The sequence below is a fragment of the Cygnus olor genome, chromosome 12 (assembly GCF_009769625.2).
Source record: "Cygnus olor isolate bCygOlo1 chromosome 12, bCygOlo1.pri.v2, whole genome shotgun sequence".
NCBI classification, from domain to species: Eukaryota; Metazoa; Chordata; class Aves; order Anseriformes; family Anatidae; genus Cygnus; species Cygnus olor.
Genome location: NC_049180.1, coordinates 4,966,442 through 4,985,918, shown reverse-complemented (window position 1 = coordinate 4,985,918; position 19,477 = coordinate 4,966,442). Strand labels below are relative to the sequence as shown.

Here is a 19,477-nt window from a genome sequence, read left to right as displayed (position 1 = left end):
GCCTGGGAGCAAAATTTGTAGCACAGCTGGGGCTGAACACAGCGAACCCCCAGGGGACCCAAAGTGATGGTTATGCAGCTAGATCGGGGTGAAGCACGTTGGACATTTCCTAGCTTCATCGCTGACTGCCGGGGGCAGCAGCAGGCGGAGCACTTGCAGGGTTTTGGAGCTGTCGGAGGTGGTGGTGGAGAACATGGTGTGCTCTGTGGGCAAGGCTGAGAGTAAGAAAAACTTAGTTAAATGGGAAAAAAAACCACTGAAGTTCTTTTGTGTCTCTTTCTCTCCTCTTTGTTGTACCGGCTGAGCCCTCAGCTGCAGTACGCAGAGGCAGGTGGTGGTGTGGAGGTGCTGGCCTCCAGGAGCACACATCAGACCAGACCATAAATGTGTGGGCAGCTCCTGTCAGTGAATTGCAGTTCCCTCCACAGTTACAAAGTGTAACTTTGGTGCTGGTTGCCCCAAACCTCAGAAATGTGCAGTGCCCTGAGTACATCGGTGTGGCCGGGGAGGCAGGCAGCTGGGCGTCTGTCACCCCAGCTGCAAAACTCCCCCTTCTTCCCATAAGAAAGAAGTGCTTCTGAGGGCTGCCTTTCTCAGTGCAAGCCGGGAAGAGAGGGAGGAACGCGGGATGCTTCTTGGCCTCTGCCAAGGGCCGGTGCTTCCTGCAGACGGCTGTGGTTTTGCAGCTCGCCAGGGTTAGCGGGCGGAAGGGTGCGCTGGCAGGATTAGCCTCTGCTGCCGGCCAGGGGGAGAGCCGCTGGCAGGCAGCTCCCCTGAGATAACCGTGCCCCGGTTACGTGAGTCCAGCCTATCTGTGCTGAACACTGTGTGGGGAGCTGCTGAAATGACCACTGGCTTTCTACGTTCTTCTTACCGTTGGCTCCTGATCGCTAACAGAAGCATGGGGATTCCCTAACGGTTTGTTTTCCCAGTTTTGTGTTCACTTGGTCTTCTTTGTCTTCGTTTTCCTTGGAAGTGGTCTTGAAAGAAAGCTTGAGCTCAGACAGGTTCTAGCTTTAGAGCATTCAAGCTCACAACCTAGATCCAGGTGCAAGTTTTCTTGATTCCTTCTCCTTTCCAGTAGCCAACTGTCTGTGCTTAGACAATGCCTGGTCCTGTGCTTGGAGCAGCCTCACTTTGCTAATTTTACTTCTTAAATGCTTTTTGTAGATCACTGCTTTCAAGTGAAAAAAAGTCCTTGCTGGTTTGTTTTTGCCTTTTATATCATTCTTTCTTTGTTTTCTCCTCCAGTATTTGCAGTCCCCTGATGTCTCCACCTCTGCCTGACGCTGTTGTCCTCATTAATAGTTTCTGTCATCCAATTTATGTAAGGCTCCAGTTGGCTGCTAAATCTATCTATATGTAGTATTTGCTATTTATTTGTAAAGTTCTTACAGTTCTTAAAGTTCTTCTTGTAGTTGCTGACATCACAAAAACAGGACAGTTACTAATGGTTCTCAGCAGTTCCCACGTAGTGCTGTAGTGCTTGCTCTTTCTTTAGCCTCATGTGGATGTTGGCTCAAGCCACGTTATGATCAGACCGGAGATTAAGTCAGGTTGGTGTTTTGCCTGTTTGAGAGAAGTACCTCATATCCGTAGAATATTTTGGGGTTTATCAACTTAAATATCAGTGTCGTAGTAAGTTAGCATAGCTCCTGTATGCTCAATCTGCATATGATTTTTTTTTTCTAAGAAAGTAATGGATGTGTAACTTGTTAATGGTGCTGTTGCATAATATATGGGCTCAAGCCTACAAATATTTTCAGCCCTTCTTAAAAGGCAAGTGACTGGATGTTCAGGCTTGTGGGCTTTGGCCCCACTTTGGTTACTGTGTTTAAAAATATCTCCATATATTCTTCTGACGAAGTTGTTAATGGACTTGAAGTTCCTGATAGAGTACTCCAAATATCAGCTGCTGCAGTTTTTGAGTTTTACTGGCACTGATGATTGTTCCGACTGACAGTCTTGTCCTTCAGCAGCAGCCACTTCTGCTTCTGGTCTTTTCCCTGTGCACTGGCAGAGGTTTTTCCCATGAGTAACAAGATATGAAACTCCAGCTAGAGTCATCGTGAGCACTCACTTCTACAGGAATATTTATCCAAAAAGCACTGCTAGAGTTTTTGTTCCCCTCCATGAAATGTTTCTGAGAGAGAGAGAGGAAGGGAGGGGAGGGGAAGGGAGGGGGAGCAGGAAGAGAGAGAGATGGAGAAAGAAAGTACCTAAGTATATTTACTTTCTTTCTTTTTAATTATGGCAAAAATCTTCTTCATGTCCTATTGTGTCAACTTCTTTTTGACCTTCTTATTATATTAAAATACAGTACAAACAACATTAAATGAAATTCAGTTCTTTAGCATACATAGGTAAAAGGTCTGCCTTACATATTTTAACATACATGTGTATACAAAATACTAGGTAAATAGCAGAAAGAAAATTGTTAAATATTGGCAAACCAAAATATCCCAAAGAACCCCACTCTAAGTGTTTAATGTTTTTAAAATTTTCCATTGCATAAAAAAGGAAGGAAATAATGTTTTTTATTTCAGTTTGTAGCAAATTCATATTCTGATAAGTCAGCGTACTTTTTGAGATGGAAAGTTTGTTTCTGATAAACGTTGTGGTCAGTCAAGACTTTTTGTGATAGATTTATTCTGCTTTATTGCCTAGAGATCTGCTAGAGGAGCAGTTGATTCTCATCTCTGTATAAAACCAAATAACACGTAGTACATATGCAAAAGAGCATTTACTCCATTTAGTTCAGAGAAATCAGTCCAAATTTGTTTCTCTGTGAGATCAGTATCTGACCCTGAGATTAAACACAGTTTTGGACTGCACGCAGTATTTTTACTTCGAGTATTCTTGACGTTATCCGTGAACTTTGCCAGGAAGTGAAATTCAGTGCATACTTATCTAAAAAGGTGTTGGAGAGTAAAAATTGTTGAAGGGATGCTTTAATTTGCAGGAAACGAGTGGTTTTTTCTCTAGTGAAGAAACCTCACCGTTTTTTAATGTGGCTAGATGGGCTATCCTATAATTTTCACTGATTGTGTAAAACATTTTGCATCGTGAGTAAAACTGGCAGGGATGAGACAGAGCTGGAAAAGCCAAAGGGCATCTCTACCCACTCAAATGTTTCAAACTTATGTCACCTTGTTAAGGCATGCGTATTTACGTCACTGTGGATGCTTTTATATTTTTTGATACCGAGCCTTTTGACCTTTGGGAGCGCTGAACTATTCCTTCATTGGCTACGAACCTGGCTCCACACTGAGAATTTCTGGCAGCTCTGCTTAATACGGACAAAAAGGGGAGATCCCTGGGAGCCGTTATTGCAACATTTATGCAGTTGCTGCGGTCCGTGCATGTATGTGCACGTCTGTGTTGTGCTTTTCCTTCTGTTTTAATATCGCTGACAGAGCCGCGGCGTTATTTGAATTGCCTTGTGGCCAGCTGAGGAACAGGACAAGGGAGGCTGGCGCATGGAAAGAAAACACCCCTCTGAGTGAAATGTCAGCCCATCTTCTTGCTCTGCTTGCTGCGATTAATGGGAAAAGCAAATGTCCTACACCCATCAAAGATCTGATCAAATCCTGATTGAAATCAGTGAGGATTTTTCACGGTCTTTGGGCTGGACACCGTTTCCTAGGAGGTTCATGTTTTGTAGGGTTTTGGCTCAGTATTTTACATCTGCAGCAAGGTCTCTGTGTCATTGCTTTCCATGAAAATAAATCGGTTGTAATGTCAAATTGTAGCTCTGAGCGAAGAGTTGCCCTCACTCTGGTGAGGCTGGGGTTGAAGTTAGCCAAGGTCATAAAGTTCGAAGAATACAGCGAGTGCAGCCTTGCCACTTTTAGGGCACACATGGGCGACTTGCTTAGTTTTGGCTCACTGGTCTGAAACACTGATAGAAACTAATGATTCTATTTGCAACTTTTTTTATTACAGGCTGCAAACAGTTACCTGAGGGATCAGTGGTTCCATTCTTTGCAGTGGAAGGTAAGTCCTGCACTTTACAGTTTCCTTGTATGTCTCTTATACTACTTTTTAACATTCCCTGTTCCTTCGTTGTGAGAGCCCTGAATGGCTCTTTGCTTCCACAAACCCTAAATCAGAACGTTTGTGCGGTTCCAACATGTTCATAGAGTGAATGAAGTGGACTGGACTCATTCACTTGTTACGTAGCCTATTGTTATCAACATCTGATGATTTCAAAAAAAAGCAGATAGCAAGTGAATTCATATAGAAGCAGTACAGAGATTGGGTGATTTGGGGTTTGTACTGTGAAGTGCAATGCATTATGGAATGACTGCAGCCCAATTACATGTTCTGGGCTCTTGGGATACTTGGGTTGCTTTTCTTTTTCTTTCTTTTTTTCTTTTTTCTTTTTTTTGGTGAAACTATGGAGAAAGAGTGTCTTTCAGAGCCACTTACTGTAAGTAGCATTAGTCTGTGTCCATGCTTTGAATGATTTGGATTTAAAGGCAGTGTCCATTTCAAAGATTTCGAGCCCTTTCTTGCATTCAGTGGGAACAATGGACTGCTTGCTCTGGGCAGGGGAAGCGGATCACAGTGACAACATTGTGTCTCCAAAGCAGAACATTCCTCATCACAAACTGTAGCTGCTGACCTTTGGATGGAATCCATATGGATCCGAGATGCAGTTGGAAATAAGTTTGGGCCAGATGCTGAGTGCGGTTGTCCTCTGCCTGGCGGTGTGAAACAAAACGGCGGCTTTGCAGCTCGGGATTTCTCTTCGGCGGGGTTTCAGTAAAGCCAGCCAGGTTGGCTGCGTAGCTTATCAAGATTTCAGCCTGCTGACAGCAACCACATGTGAAAATATAAGCAAGTCCCTCCCACCAAACTGGTTTGGCCGTAGGTGTTTCTGATAGCACTGCTGTTGGAAAATAGTTGTGTGACAAAACTGCAGGGTTTGTGGGCTTTGTATAGCCACCAGCGGCTGGCAGCATTGTGTGCCGAGTGGGTCCAGGTTCTTATCAGTAGGAGCCAAGTGTCGACATCTCCTTTTCCAGACCACTGGCATATTCTCCAGCCTGTTCCCCCGGCTGCCCAAATCAGCGTGGGACAGCGGTGCTGATAGCAGAAGGCTGGGCCCTGGTGTGGCACTTTATTTTGGCCTCTTGACAGTCTCATTAACACAATGCCTAGCTGGCCTTGATTTCTTCGCAACTCCTGAGGATAACAAAGAGGCATTGAAGCTTAAAGCATGCAGAGACACTATCTCCGTCTGGCTGTTAATTCCCTCCTGCGCTGGCAGGCGAGGACGATCAGAGAAAAGCAGAACCTAGTCCCCGGGCAGGATGTTTGAGGCAACACCGTCCTGGTGGCATGTGCCCACTTCCCTCCTGCAGTGAGGCCAAGATCGGGGCTGGAGATGCAGCTCTGAAAAATGTGAAGAGCGTATAAAGATGCAACCTGGTCCCATCCCCTCCCACCCCATCAATTTAACGATGAAGAAAAAGCCTGGGCAGAATGACCTGGCTTGCTCACATGCCTTTCGGTCATGGAGAGGGAGCTTTGCTCTGTGGGAGTTGTTTTTAAAGGAGTGTTTCTTAAACTTTCCAACGCTTCTGACCAAGCCTCTCATTTTGGGAAACTCTGAGTAATTTAACTTGTTGCAAAGTAGATTTTATTTTTTGCTTCCTTGCTTCCCTCCCCACCCCCATTAAGTTGACTTTTGAAAAACAAGCGAAACATTATCTTGATTCGAAAGACCTTCCCTTTACCAAGAATAGCAAGTAGCTTTTTCCCATAAGAACAGTGGCAGGGTTTAGTCACTGCCCAGGTACTTTACACTAACAAATTCCTCTTTGCTAACACGGAGGTAGTTTTGATGGGTTTTATTGCTTAGCAGAGAGGAAGAACACCTGGTAACTTTCTGCTCTTTGCTTTGGAGGATATTTGGCAGGTTTAAGTGAAACCACACCAGAACTAAGAGGCAGGACAAGCAGTATACCTCTAGAGACCGAAGGAGCACGGTGTACCCTGGTGAAGCTTTTACCACTTCCCTAGCACTGCAGCCTGTGACTTTAAGAGCCAGGTGCCGATGTTCATCTCACTCTGAAATTTGCATGGTGTGATGATTAAGCAGTTAGTGAGAGAACCCACAAAACCCCACGAAGTCTATTCTTCTGGAATGGGTCATTTACACAAAGCACCAGCTGGCAGTGTGATCGCCGCAGCTGTATTATAATTGGGTGGTTGTGCTGATGAATGATATATTTGTCCAGTGGTCTTGCAAATAATAGGTCAAAACATTTCTGCGGGGATGCAGAGCACAGACGCAAAGTGGTGCAGATAGCCGAAGTAGTTACTCAGGGGAGAACAGCTACTCCACGGAGACGAGCTTGCTGTTGTTTGTATTCCTGGGGTGGAAGTGTCTGGGGGGTCCAGCTGAACCCAGAGCCTCCCCATACGAGGCTCTGCATGTGGATGGAGCAGGAGAACTTTGCTTCCCCAGCCCCTTTTTGCAGATGGCAAACTGATAGCCAGAGTTCCCAGCAGTGGGGATTAGCCTGAGGCATACCCACCTTGGTCTTAAAACAGGAATGCATGCAGTACAGCTGTGAGAGCAGATCTGGACTCTGTTTATACCTTTCTGCCTCCTTTTCCTATGCTTCAAGCTGTTGGACTCGGTTGTGGCCTGCCTGTTGTCTGAGCTACCAGGAAAATGGCTGGCTCTAGTGAATTGTTGTATTGTTAAACATCTGGGGAAGCTCCTTAGGTTTGGGCACTTACCGGGTATCCTTTGGCCTTGTATAAAGGTGCTGAGGTCTGTGAGAGCTTTTATGTGGTGCAGTTTTAAGGATTAACACGCTGTGGGAATTCAATTTGCCAGCCAGCACCCTGGAAATAATTTTTGTTCCAAGAGACAAACATTGAAATAAAAATCAAAAATAATTTCTTTCTGCAGCCCAGAGAATAATAAAAGAGATGCTACAGATAAACAGAACTGAGAGAAAACCCAACATGTAATTATCCATGTTTTAGATCCAGTTCCAAGAGGTTTTATGTGTCATCCAGCTAACTAGCTGTCAAGATGCTTACACAGCTTTTTAGGTGTGACTTTCTCCTTGAATACTGTGCTTATTGAAGGCAGTCTGGATGTCGGGGCAGTCTGTTCCTTATGTACTCATTTTCTCTTGGGGTTTTCCATTTGAAACCCTCCCACTAAGGGTTATGCGTAATTTCTTGTTTAATCTGGCTATCAGCAACTCCCAAAAGATTATTGGCCACCCCAGCCTATTTTTAGAAATCCCGATTTCCTTTGGGTTATGGCTAAGCCAAACTGTCGTTGTTCAGAGAATAAACAGAACATGTTAACAACCGTCCAAATCCTCGTACATAAACAAATCATTAATCCATCGGGTAAGAAGCATTCCTTTCAACCAGGGAGGTTGGTTTGAAACCATGATACATAATCTTTGGTACTTGGAAGCTGATAAGTCATAGCAGTGTATCAATAAAGATAACAACACTTTCTGTGGATACACAAAAGATGATAACACACGCAGTTCATTGCCCGTTCTGGATCTAGGCTAGATACGGTGATAACCAGCCATTTCTGTAGGGGATGACTACAGCTAAGCTTGGCTTTGATGGGTACTGGACCTTGTAATTTTGGGACACACACAAATACCCATCTATGTACCCCTGACAGTATCCGTCTGCTTCGTTGCCCATTTATATGTCGCTGTCTTTGGGGTAAGGCCTGTTTCTGTGTGCTTGTATGACATGTGGCACAGAGGTACCATCCCCTTTAGACAACGTTGAGCCCTACTACAGCACGTGCTCTAAGTATGGGTCATGGAAAGACCACTTGACTAGGTTAGTACCACCCTGCTCTGGAATTCAACCTCCTTGAGGTCTTCCCAGGGGGTCCTGGGGCCATCTTCTGTGATGGGCCCTACAAGTAGAGATTGGCATTCGCTGGGGGAAATGCAAACCTTTTGCCTGTAACCTAAAGGTTACACAGGGCCTTTTTAGCATGCTTGATAGTAAACTCTGAACACCGCCTGCATTATGAGATGTGGATTGCTTGTGTTTTCTGGTTAGCTGAATGATGCAGCAATGAAACATGGCAGCTGAAGGCTTTGGGGGAATGTCCTGAATCGACCCAGGGCAGAGAGAATAGACCTAGGGCTGCAGTAAAGCGTGAAGTATGACTCAGGCTGGGAGCTTTGTGTGCCTATGACCTGGATCTTCTCGAAAGGCTTGCCTATATCTTGTCTTTCCTACTGATGCTATTAACCACTTCTCGGTTGTCCTCTCATGAGTAATGCTGCCTGATCAGGGATTTTACCCATCTGCTAGCAGGGACAGGGAAAACGTGTTAATTGTAGAGTAGTTCAGCTTGGAAGGGACCACTGAACATCATCTGGTCTTCTCACCACCCACATCCCCTTCCTTCCCAGGGCTTACTTTGGAGTTGAATGAGGTTGCTCAGAGCGTGGACAGCCCAGCTGAGAGGCCGCAGACTGACCACAGAGCTCATGTGTGGTCTCCCAAGTGCTGAGCGGAGGGGAACAGCCACCTCCCTCCACCGCCTGCTTGTGCCCTTGCTTGTGCAGCCCCGTGTGTGTACGCACTCGCCATCAACAAACACATTACCCTTGTTTTCACATTCATTTTCTACACAGACTCCGTGTTTTGATTCCCATGAATTGGGAACTGGAACAATGCTGTCATTTGGGATTTGCAAACATTTTGCAGTGAATGCTAAAACAAGAATTGTTGGCCCTCGTTCAATAACTTTAATTTTGAATTAATATTTCTCTGGTTCCCTTAGGGATTGCTTGATCTGTGTCTTCGGGAAATAGTTACTTCAATGCACAAGCGGCCCTGTTAATTGCAAAGGGATTGCTTGTCATGTAAAGTCACACTTGACCTGAATAATGAGACCCTCTCTGGTTTGTACCGTGTCCAGGTTATGAATTCCCTGTCCATTAACACAGAATATTTTTATACAGTAGATGATTTGCCCAGCTATGTGTGAGTGTCTGTACCTGTATCTAACAGGGAAAGTTCGGGGGGGGTATTTTTCTGTGCTATAAAACTACACAAAATTAAGTTAAGAGAAACTGTTCTCAAAAGTGTGGCGAAGCTTTCCTTGTGTAAAAGCACCTTTACGGTTTTGTCACCATGGTAATGATTAAAAATAGTGCTGATACAGGAGTGGGGCTTATATAGAATCTAAATGATGGCGTTAAAATTTAGAGCCTTAAATGTCGGTAAATCATGCCTTAAAACTATGAGATCGGGAAAAAAATCACATCAGTTATGGCTGAAAATGCCCACGTCTGTCGTTTGTGTTTAATCACCTGATTTACGATCTGAGAGAGAGGAAGCTTTGGTACCCTGTGACAACTCAGGAGCCCTGTGCTGTGCTTCATAGCGAAAATATTATTCATTGACACAGCAGCTCTTTGGGGTGGTGTCTGTTGGACTTCGGACCCTCTCTTTGGTGGTTAGGGAGCACACACACAACTGTAATTGTCTTGGCTATTTCTTTGCTTTCTTTAGCTAAAAACCCCAAGTATTTTAGCAGAACACAGAACTTCACATTTTCTGTTATTTTGAGGTGAAGCAACAAATAATTCATATACAATTAGGCTGATGACTGCTTTTTTTTTTCCCCTTTTGTGTCTGTGTATGAGTCAATGATATATTGATGGGAACCTAAGCTGTGGAATTAAGGTTTGCCTTTCAAAGCCTCGGGGCTTTAAAAGCATTGTGGGCTTTGACTACTCATGAGCTTTAAAGGAACAAGCTCCTGACAAACAACAGGCAGGCCACAAGTGCTTGGCAGTTGCCTTACACTTCCCATGGAAAGGCGAGGTGAGGTGCAGCCTGCTGCCTTGCATGGGGCTCTCCGGTGCCATCCCCTCACCCTTTGGGGAATGGTTGGTCTGTGGGCTGAACAACCTCGCTGCCAGTCAGGAGCTACCCGTGGAAATCTCGTCATACACGCAGCCTTTAAATCACATTGATTTTTTGCTGTTAACTATTCTCCCCCACTACTTTTGGCTTAGGACGTTTCCACGAGCACATGAAGTCCGTTGGCTCCCTCGTTTTCCCACGCGTGTTCGATCAGCCTCAGGCCATGTGTTATCAGGCATCACTTGAAAAAATCTTGGCCTTGCCTCTTGTTTCTGGGACCACAGTCTGCGGGAGGTAACCATGCTGTCAGCAGCAGAAAGGCACGGCTCTCACTTGGGGAAGGGAAAACGGATGGATGAAAAACAGACAGGATGCTGACAGAATTGGATCTAGACATTTCTTCTCATTATAAATCATTAGAAGTGTTTTAAGAAGGTAGAGCAGTTTTTATTGTTTTGAGCATTTTGAACACGTCGGCACGGCACTTTGTCCGGCCAAAAGAGGCTCTCGGCACCGTGCTGAGATGCCAGCCTGGATCCGAGCCGCTGCTCTGCCCTCGCCCAGCCCTACGCACCCGCTTGTGTACCCCCAGCTGCCTCCTGCATTGCCAAAAGAGGCTTTTTTAGGGAGGCGGGACTCTGGCCAATTAATCGGCCAGTGGTGAAATCTGAGTAGAAACTAGATAGTTATTTTCTTGCCTTAGCTAAGTCAGGACCAGCTCTAAATTTTCCCTGCTAGACTTGGATGCTATCCTATTCAAACTAATATTAGGTCTGAAGATAGAGGGGTGTCAAAAACAGCTGAATAAACAGGTCAGGGTGTTATTGTGTGCCTAGGTCTCGGCTCCGAGGAGGAGTAACTACAATTGCTGGAGTATGCTGCTTCTCAGGAATGCTGCCCTACTGGCCAAGAGGAATCCTCATTTTTCGTCCTGACAAATTGCTCTTCAGCATTATTCCAGGGCCGACCATATGACTAATCTTTTGTAATTCAAGACTTCCAGGTCACGGTGACCACTAGCTTCACCAAATTACAACTTCTCCTCTGTAGCTGCCCTAATACAGGGCTGCACCAAAATTGATCTCTCGGTAAGGTTCCTAGCTGCAGAGGCGAGGTAGAAATGTGGTGTTTCGGAGCTCTCGTATGAGCACAGTGCTGGTAGCCTTTCCCAGGAGTGTAATTATCCTTCTTGCACGACGCATTGGGTGTGAAAGCCTAACTCGGGGAGTTGGCACGTACTAAGTGCCTTGTTAAGCTGCTGTGCTGGGACCCAGTTCTGCATTATTGATGTTATGAGGACTCTTGCCAATTACTTCATGGGTGTCTGGAGAAGACTTACAGGAGCCTGAAGGAGCAAAGGAGATGGAGGTGTTGTTTTAGATTTCTCTTTCCTGCCTTGCATGTTTTTTTTTCTTATTTATTTCAATATAATTACTGTGCATCCAGAGCATCAGAGTATGCGTAATACGTTGTCTTAGAGGATTATAAAATTGCTGTTAATATCCACAAAAAACTCTGAAAGTTGCGAGTGTCACAGCCTGTATCATCTGCTACGAGTCACATGCCCAGCGTCTGTCACACTTCCTTATTTTTTTTCCCCCCAGAAATAGCAATTGTTTCAAAATTAGAAAAAAAGCAGCAGAAAACAATGCTAGTAAAAGTACTTCTTTCGTTCCCCTGTCTTCATTCAGAAGCCACTGCCTCACCGCTCTTTGCTGTAGGATTTGAGATGGGAATACTCCCTCGGGCTGTGTGGCCAGAGGCAAGATGCACCGAGGGCAGCGGGGCGATTGTCAGCGCCTTGCTTGCATCAGCCTGTCCCCAGAGCACGGCGGTGTTAGTGTCACCCCAGCAATGCGGGATGCTCTGCGAGGATGTCAGCCATGGGGTCAGAGAGCTGAACGTGAACGCTGCGGTCTTGGTTGGATTTGCACGTCGTGCAGCGTTTGTACGAGGGGGAAAGAAGACGAGCAAATTGCAGAGATCTGGTGGTGTTTCAGTAGGCTAAAAAGCTGCAGTGGCTTTGGCGTTCTGTGCTGACTTGGTGCAGTGAGATGGGACGTAAAAATGTGGAACAGAGCGATGGCACTGTCTGAGATGCAGATGCTGCTCTAAAATCTGGTATCTCCCCGTGAGAAACTGGGAAATTCAGAGCTCCAAAGCCCTGCGGTGTGCAGGCAGAAATACCCTGCTTTCCCAAAGTCCCTTTTAAGATGCTTGTAAGCCTCACATCAGTACCCAGTGCCTGTGCTCTCCCCAAGGCTCTGCAGCAGCTCTCTGACACAAACATGCTCCTCGAGCCCTGCACATCTCTCTTGCTGACGACATTGATGATGCAGGTGCACATGAGAGAGAAGTCAATCTCAAAGCCATTTATGGCTCTGAAGTGCTGGAAACTCAGCAAAATAATGCATTTGCCAAGGAGGAGAGAGTGAAGCAGGTGGGTAAACGTCCATTTAGAAGGTTTTGCTGACTGGTGAGCGGGGAGGAGGGCAGGAGAAGGTGAGGGTGCCCACTGCTAGCAGCAGAGTACTAAGGAAAAGGGATGACGTGGCTTTTTAATCTGGTTTGCATATCTGGGAAGAAATAATTGCTCTGTACGCCACTCGGTGCTACCTAAGCTGACTGGCATTTCCCAGAAAACAGAATTGGACCGGATTCTCTTTCAGAGGTTATCTTTTGTTAACAGCTCCTACCATTAGCCAGCTGCTTAATCCTAATTCGAGGCGATTTCTCGGGTGGCAAGTCCTTCCCATCAGAGTCCCTTCGTGCCTGAAAGGACTGGCATATGTTCCGCAGCCTTGCAGATGAGGCAGCGTCCCCTTTTCCTGGTGATGAACAGCTCTCGTGCCTGAGTGGGATCAGTACTGTCGGTGGGGTGGCTTTCTGCACAGCAGGTATGCTGCCTGCCTGTTCTCTACGGTGGCCTTGCGCACGGCTTTTTCTCTGGCAGACCTGGTCAAAGTGCAGTGACGATAAGATTGTGCGTGTTCCTTTTTTTTTTTTCTTTTTTCTTTTTTTTCCCCTATGCACTATCTCGTCTCTGCAGTGGCAAAGTCATTTATTCCCGCTGCAGCCCGAGAGCCGGTGGATGTCAAGGACCGGGCTCCACAGCCACAGCCGTCATGTGTGGGGTATAAAGCGCACACATATGTAGGTACGGGAAACCCGGAGCACTTCGGCTTGGTGTCAGGTGCATCGTGTAATGCAGTCAATAATGCTAGGTCTGTACGCAGCCAGGACTGCACCTGCATAGCAGTTCATGTCACAGTGCTTTGTGGCTTCTGCTTTCTCTGATTCAATGCTGAACTCCACAGTCATACAGTTCCTGCTAGAGTTTAATGCTGTTTTTTTCCCATGCACTGCAATGCAGTTAGTCCATTGAAGGTTTTGGAGAGCGTGGAACTGAATGGTGCACACATATTCCTGCTTTTCATCCAGTAGTCTGTTATTTTAATATTTTTTTATGTTTTTTTTTTAATGGAATGTGATTTTGCTGACTCCAGCTCGTGCATGTCAGGCTTGCACCCCTCTGGAAACTGTGGGTTGTGGCAGCAGCACCCAGAGGTGCCGATGCCCGGGCAGTGTCCATGCTAAACAGTTGCTGCGCTGGCAAAAAGGGCCAAAAGTGCTGCAGCAGGCAGCGGCGAGGCCCTACAGGAGGAGGAGGAGAGAGTTGTGCCTGAGCATGTCTGAAACCTTCTCTGACGGTGACTCAGAGGCTGTCAGACTGCTGTAAATGAAGCAGGGTGTCTGGCTCCTGCCCTGACTCTGCGACTCCAGCAACCTCTCCGTGGAGGTTTTCTTACTCATTCTGCAGAATGGTTTAGGACAGCCCCAGAGGGGTTTGTAACCCCACCAGCATGCACCTAGGGCAGAGCTTTCCAGCACCTGTGGTTATCAACTGCAACGAAGATTTTCCTCCTGCCCAACATCAGGAGAAAAAGGTGATGTGCGACTTAAGCTTAAAACCAAAAGAAACACCACCCCAAACCCCACACGGTCAACGTATTTTAAAACATTTCTTCTTCTGGGGAGACGTTGCATGGGATTTGCAACCCAAGACCGCAGCTGTGGCTCTACCAATGTTTTTCACAAGCGAGGTGTGGCTTGTGATTCTGCTCGAAGCATATCTGCAGTCATAGTGAAATTCCGCATAGCCAAAGCAACATTAAAAACAAACCCCAGCTTGGCTCTGATATGGAAAATACGGAACAGCAGTTGCTGTGTGCAGGATGAGAGCTGATGTTTTGCCAACCTGAAGTGTAAAGCCGATGCTGGAATCGGGGCCTGAAGAATGGGAGCGTTTGCCAAAAGGAAATGGAAGCAGGGATGGAGGGTTTCGGGGAATGCATCGGAGTCAGCCCTGCCAAAAAACGTCTCCCCTGTGGACAGGTCTGATTACGAGAGTAACCGCATTAGCCCATGCTCAGTGCAGCTGGAGCCGCAGTTGGCCTTTTGCGTTTTCTAGCTGGCAAACGGCATCTCGAACGCACAGCTAAGGGAGATCTGGGTTTGGATCCGCCAGCTGCGCTCCTGGATCTTGGTGACCGAAGGGCAGGGACTGGAGAAAAAGGCGAGAGACGGGCAAAAGCAAAGCCTGGTCTCTCTGCTTGGCGGTGAGTCCACCAGAGAACCCCTTCCTTCCCCACTTGGGGGATAAAAGGAAGCCACAATTTTTGAGTTGCCTTCGATTTTTGGAGGCACATACACTGTGTTTGCATGCAGGTTTGTCTTCAGTGGAGTCTATAAATTTAAGACCTGCTTGCACAGCGTTTTTATTTGATGTTATTTTATTTTGTTATTTTATTTTGTTATTTTGTTATTTTATTTTGTTATTTTATTTTATGTTTTTATTTTATTTTATTTTATTTTATTTTTATTTTATTTTCTCTTCCCTTGCATAGAATATCCTTTCCTTCTCAGCCTTTCACCCACCTTTGCTGAAGGGTGTCTTTGCAGTGGTCTCGAACACACCATAGAGCACAAGTCCAGAAGGACAGCTAGCCAGGGGACAGCTGTGGGCAAAGGAGGTGGATGTATATGTAATATAAATACAGCATGCTTTGGGAGCAAGTTCTCCAGTGCATTACTGTCGCAGGTGCCCAGTGTTGTGAGTGAGGGGCTGCCCTGTGAGCCCCCAGGTCTCCTAGCCACATTGCACCTCTCTTGGCCTAAGCAGAAATGCAACCCATGGCGCGTCCTTTTCAAGTTTTGTTTATTTCAGCATTCTTTTAGTCCTGCAGCGGTGTTGTCCCAGTGGTATCTGAGCAAAGGACAAGCTTTGTGCCCGTGGGAAGTGCCTGTTCAGTTGTTCCAGCCTGTGTATTAGTAACAGGTCAACCCACGTCACTGCTCCTGAACCCGCTGAACTCCGGTGGCTTCGACACAGCGTCGGTTTGGGTGGCCAAGGTTCTTGCTTGGATTAACCGAGACCTGGAGCGAGGTGCTAGACACCAGTGGAAAATAAAAAGGTTAATGAATGTAGGCCGAAAAAAGGCTTGCGGGCAGATGAGTGGGAAGCACAGCGATGGGATGTCAGCATTCGGCCTGCTTGCCCCGTGCACGTTGGTGGTGCTTTTATTTAGATGTGCCCTCAGGTAGCAGCTGGGCCGAGGCCTGAGAGTCAGGAGGCCTCAGTCTTGCTCTGGTTCTGACCTGCCATGTACCTCAAGGAAATCACCTCAGCTTTCTTGCTCTGCTTCTCCTTCCTGCATGCAATCATCAAGACCATGAGCTGCTAGGGGCAGAGACTGTCACTTGGTGTATTTAGTCAGGGCCTACGCTCATGGGTGCTGATCTCAGTGCCGTAAATATCGTGGATTTCTTTGGAATTTTTTAATATGAATTGTCAGGAAATGAAGTTTTATGTAGACCTTCACCAAGGGAGGATCAGGAATTTTCCTAGCAAAACCTTCTGAAGGTCAGGAGGAGTTTGCTGCAGCATGAGCAGTCCCACGTCCCCACTTTGCCAGCATTTATATACACCGGTCCTGGCCCCAGCCCTTTGCCTGGAATGGCACTTCTTGTAGACTTAGTCAAGTTGCTTTTTATCTTTATATTGGTAAACGCTGAAAGGCTTTCAGTGGATCCACCTGGTGATGCAAGCCTATCCCTTGCTAACAGGGAAGCTATCTGTTAGCAGCAAGTTATTCTCACCTGTTTTTCAGAATACCTTGAGCACTGCCTGTGTTAGAACAGGGAACTAGCTGAGTCCTGGGGATGCCATCTTTGTTGTCACAAAGGCAATGATTGAATAGACGAGATGCCAGCAGGTGGTGCTCAAGAATACATGGTACAGCTCCTGACTTGTGTAGGACATGCCAGACGTGTACTGGACATTGCAAGCAACTTTCCTGTTTCTTGGTATGTAGCATTTTAACAGAAAGTTCTGCAATGGTGGAGAAGACAGTTCCAGTGGCTGCTCTGTGCTTTTTTCCTTCGTCTACTTACGTCTAGCAAGAGCTACCTCCATTTTACTGAAGCTCCATCAAAAGCAAACTGTAGCACCAGCTTGGCTCGGGCATCCCCTCGCTGAGCTGGGGAGGACCGCTGGGCAGGAGGGCGACCTTGCCCTTCTGCTGGAGCTGCCCTCGGTGCTCGGCGAGGAATAAACAGCCACTGGCACACGCAGCCCTCCAAGTCATGCATGTTCCTGCAGTAGCTTGAGCTCGGCCACAGAAGAAATGATATTGGGAGGAAAAGAACCAAAGAGCACAGAACTAGAATTTAACTGGCTGCTCTGGGTTCGGGCTGGCAATTTATTTTAGTGTTAAGATGGCAGTAGTAGCTGAGGGGAAGACTGGTTCTCAAGAATACAGAATGTTTGCTGGCCACTGATGGCAAAGCAGGGGTGAAATTTGGTGAAGGAGAAGGCCAACTTCATCTCGCCTTTTTTGGATCAAGTGCGCGGGCTGCTCTAAGATGTTCTTTACAGGCAAGGTCTTGTTAGGGTCAAGAAAGGCAGTCGTGCCATGCCTTCCATTTCTGTGCATTAGAGACCATTTTTTTAGATGTCAGCTCTATCAGTATTTCCATTCTTGTCCAGAGAGGTGCTGAATGAGCAAGAGCTACCAGATGAAGCCATTATGGGATAGAGTAACACACAGAGATCTCATTTAAAAAAAGCTGAAAGTTTCCTGTACCATAGACCCGTCTGAACTTTCTGTTCGCAGCAATGTTCACGAGCTTCTGAGCACTGATGGCAAAAGCCACTGCCTACAGATTTTTGTCACATGCTTGCTTAATAACCCTGGAAAAGTAATTTTTCTCACGTAGGCTTCAATTCCTCCTCCCCTGAAAGAGGACCAAGACTTAGATCTTTGGGTTTCTGCAAGACTTAATTAATGAGAGTGACTTGAGAACGAAGGATGCCCTGTTGGTGTCGCTTATTCCCCTTGCTGCTTCTCGGTACTTATTAAACTCAACTGGTTTTGTTTTAAGAGTCAGCATAGCGAGATTTTTGGGATGACGTTAGCTGTGTGGTTCTGGCTGGTCAGTAACTAGAAGGGTCAAACTCCACGCTGGCACGTGGTATTGTCACTCGCAGGAATGGTCTCGGGAGCCGCTGCTGTTAGCGAAATCTGCACGAGACTGGATTCCCAGCCCAGCATTTTTCTTGTACACAACTGAAAGCATCTTTTACACCCGTGTTTGGGAGAACAAGCTCCTCGCACGTGTCCATGAGCCCATTCTCCAGCGTGGGTCTTCACCGGGCAGCTTTGTTTTAGGCTCCCAAGGGATCGTTTCTGCTCGCTCCGGAGCCGGCGCAGGTAGAATGGAGCAGATGGCTCGGTGCTGGCCAAGGGCTTGCTGATACAAAGCAAATTGCTTCTGTATCCGACTGATAGGGTTCAGGCTTTAATTGAGGCTTTCAGCAAGGCGCTCAACAGTGAAAAACGTTCTGCCGAGAAAAACAGCACAGTAACCATGGGCAAAGGTTCAGGACAGCAGAGTTCAGCCCTCCTGGGGACGGCGTCCCAACTTATTTATTTATTTCCAGCTGCTTTCCCACCATCACTCCAAACTTGGGCGACGTCCCTGGAAGGCTGCAGCTCGGTGCACCAGCACAGCACACCCCGTTGTGCTGAAAGGTGGAAGCAGGGACTGCTAAATCTGCTTTTTTTTGGCAGCGATAGGCACAGTGCGTGCAAAGGTGGCTTCCCTGGGTGCTGCCTTTGAGCTGCTGTCTGCTGCTCTGAGCTTTTGGAGGTCTCCCTGGCGCAGCACAAATCCTTCTGGCTTTCCTCTTACGTGCGTCAGCATCAACAGAGCTTTAATTTTTCATGGTCGCCTCTAAAAGGGAAAGAAGGCCTCCCTTGCTCCTCCCACCCCCATGCAAGGGGGGATTTGGCAGCGGAGGGAAGAGATTTGTGCTCAGGTCCTGCTGTGGGGCCAGCAGCTTGCTTTCAGCAGCCGTCCCTTTGGCTGAAGGAGCTGCTGTCCCCAACCACGCCGTCACACCCGGGAGCGGGGCAGCACACAGCAGGCGATGCACAGTAACCACTGCCCCCCCGCCCCACTTCTCATCTAGCTTTGAATTCTGCTTTGAGCTTGATTTCTTCCTAGTACGGGACCAAGGAGGACATTTCCGCATGGAAAACAGATCTGTGGAGCTGGCGGTGTTGTTTAACGTCCTTACTCAGAGAGGAGCTGCTTCAGGTGACAAAGCGGGCTGCTTGGCTTTGAAACATAAACTTTGCTTCGTGCCGGAGTCGGTCTAAGAAAAAGACCCTAAAAAGACGCACTGTGTGAACAGACAAAAGTTAAACTCTCTGTGAATCAAGCTTCTTCGTGATTCAAGGCTCCAAGAAATCTGTGATGGTAATGGAAGTAGCGCTGGTAGCTTAAAATCGCCACTGTGCCCGCCCTGCCCTTTACATGTCAGCCCAGTGCTACCCTCGTCTCCCTCCCCAGCAGCACAGAAAAACCCAGAGCATCCAGAATCTGTGTTTTTCTGTATTGTTCTCAATATTTCAGATAGGGTACGGAGGTGACTGTGTTTTTTGTTGAGCATGAGATCTGCTGGGGAAGCAGTGAGCCTGCCTGCCTGGTGGCAGCTGCCCTGCGCGAGTGAAAGGGGAAGTGCGTGGAGCAGCAAAGCTCCAAAACAGAATTAAACAAAGCAAAAAAAACCCACACCAAAACAAAGCAGAGTGACCCTTTGCAAAGTCCCCTGCCTTTATTGCACTCATGGCATTACGCTCAGACGGTGCAGCTGAATCTGCAAGCTGCGTGAAATAGGCGGTTTCTGGGATTTCTCTGGAAATGCAAATCCATATTTAGCGCAAAGCAGCCGTGTTTTAGTGCCCAGCTGGTGTTGTTCAATAAACCTGAGATGTACCCAGACTTCTTGTCACCCCGTTCATCGGGGGGCGAGTTGGGCAGGCAGAGATGAGTGAAGGGACCCGTCAGCTAGCCAAAACCCTGCAGCTCCCTCCCGGCGTGGTGCCTGGAGGACGTGGCTTTGGCAAGCCGCTCTCAGCGCTTCGTGTTGGTGCTGTAACTCCCCTCGTCGCTTCCTTGGACTTCTAGAGTTTCAACAGGCCACCTCTGGGAATTTAGGGGGGGTGGCTTTCCT

The 19,477-nt window shown here is 47.1% G+C and overlaps 1 protein-coding gene across 1 annotated transcript in view; it reads left to right on the top strand.

The window, feature by feature from the left end:
* The window catches only part of LOC121076938 (c-Maf inducing protein), a 127,307-nt gene that overhangs the window by 75,445 nt on the left and 32,385 nt on the right, over window positions 1-19,477 (top strand). The window contains exon 3 of the mRNA XM_040571593.1: window positions 3,946-3,996. Coding sequence (XP_040427527.1) covers window positions 3,946-3,996 — 51 coding nt within the window. The remainder of the gene's footprint in view (window positions 1-3,945; window positions 3,997-19,477) is intronic.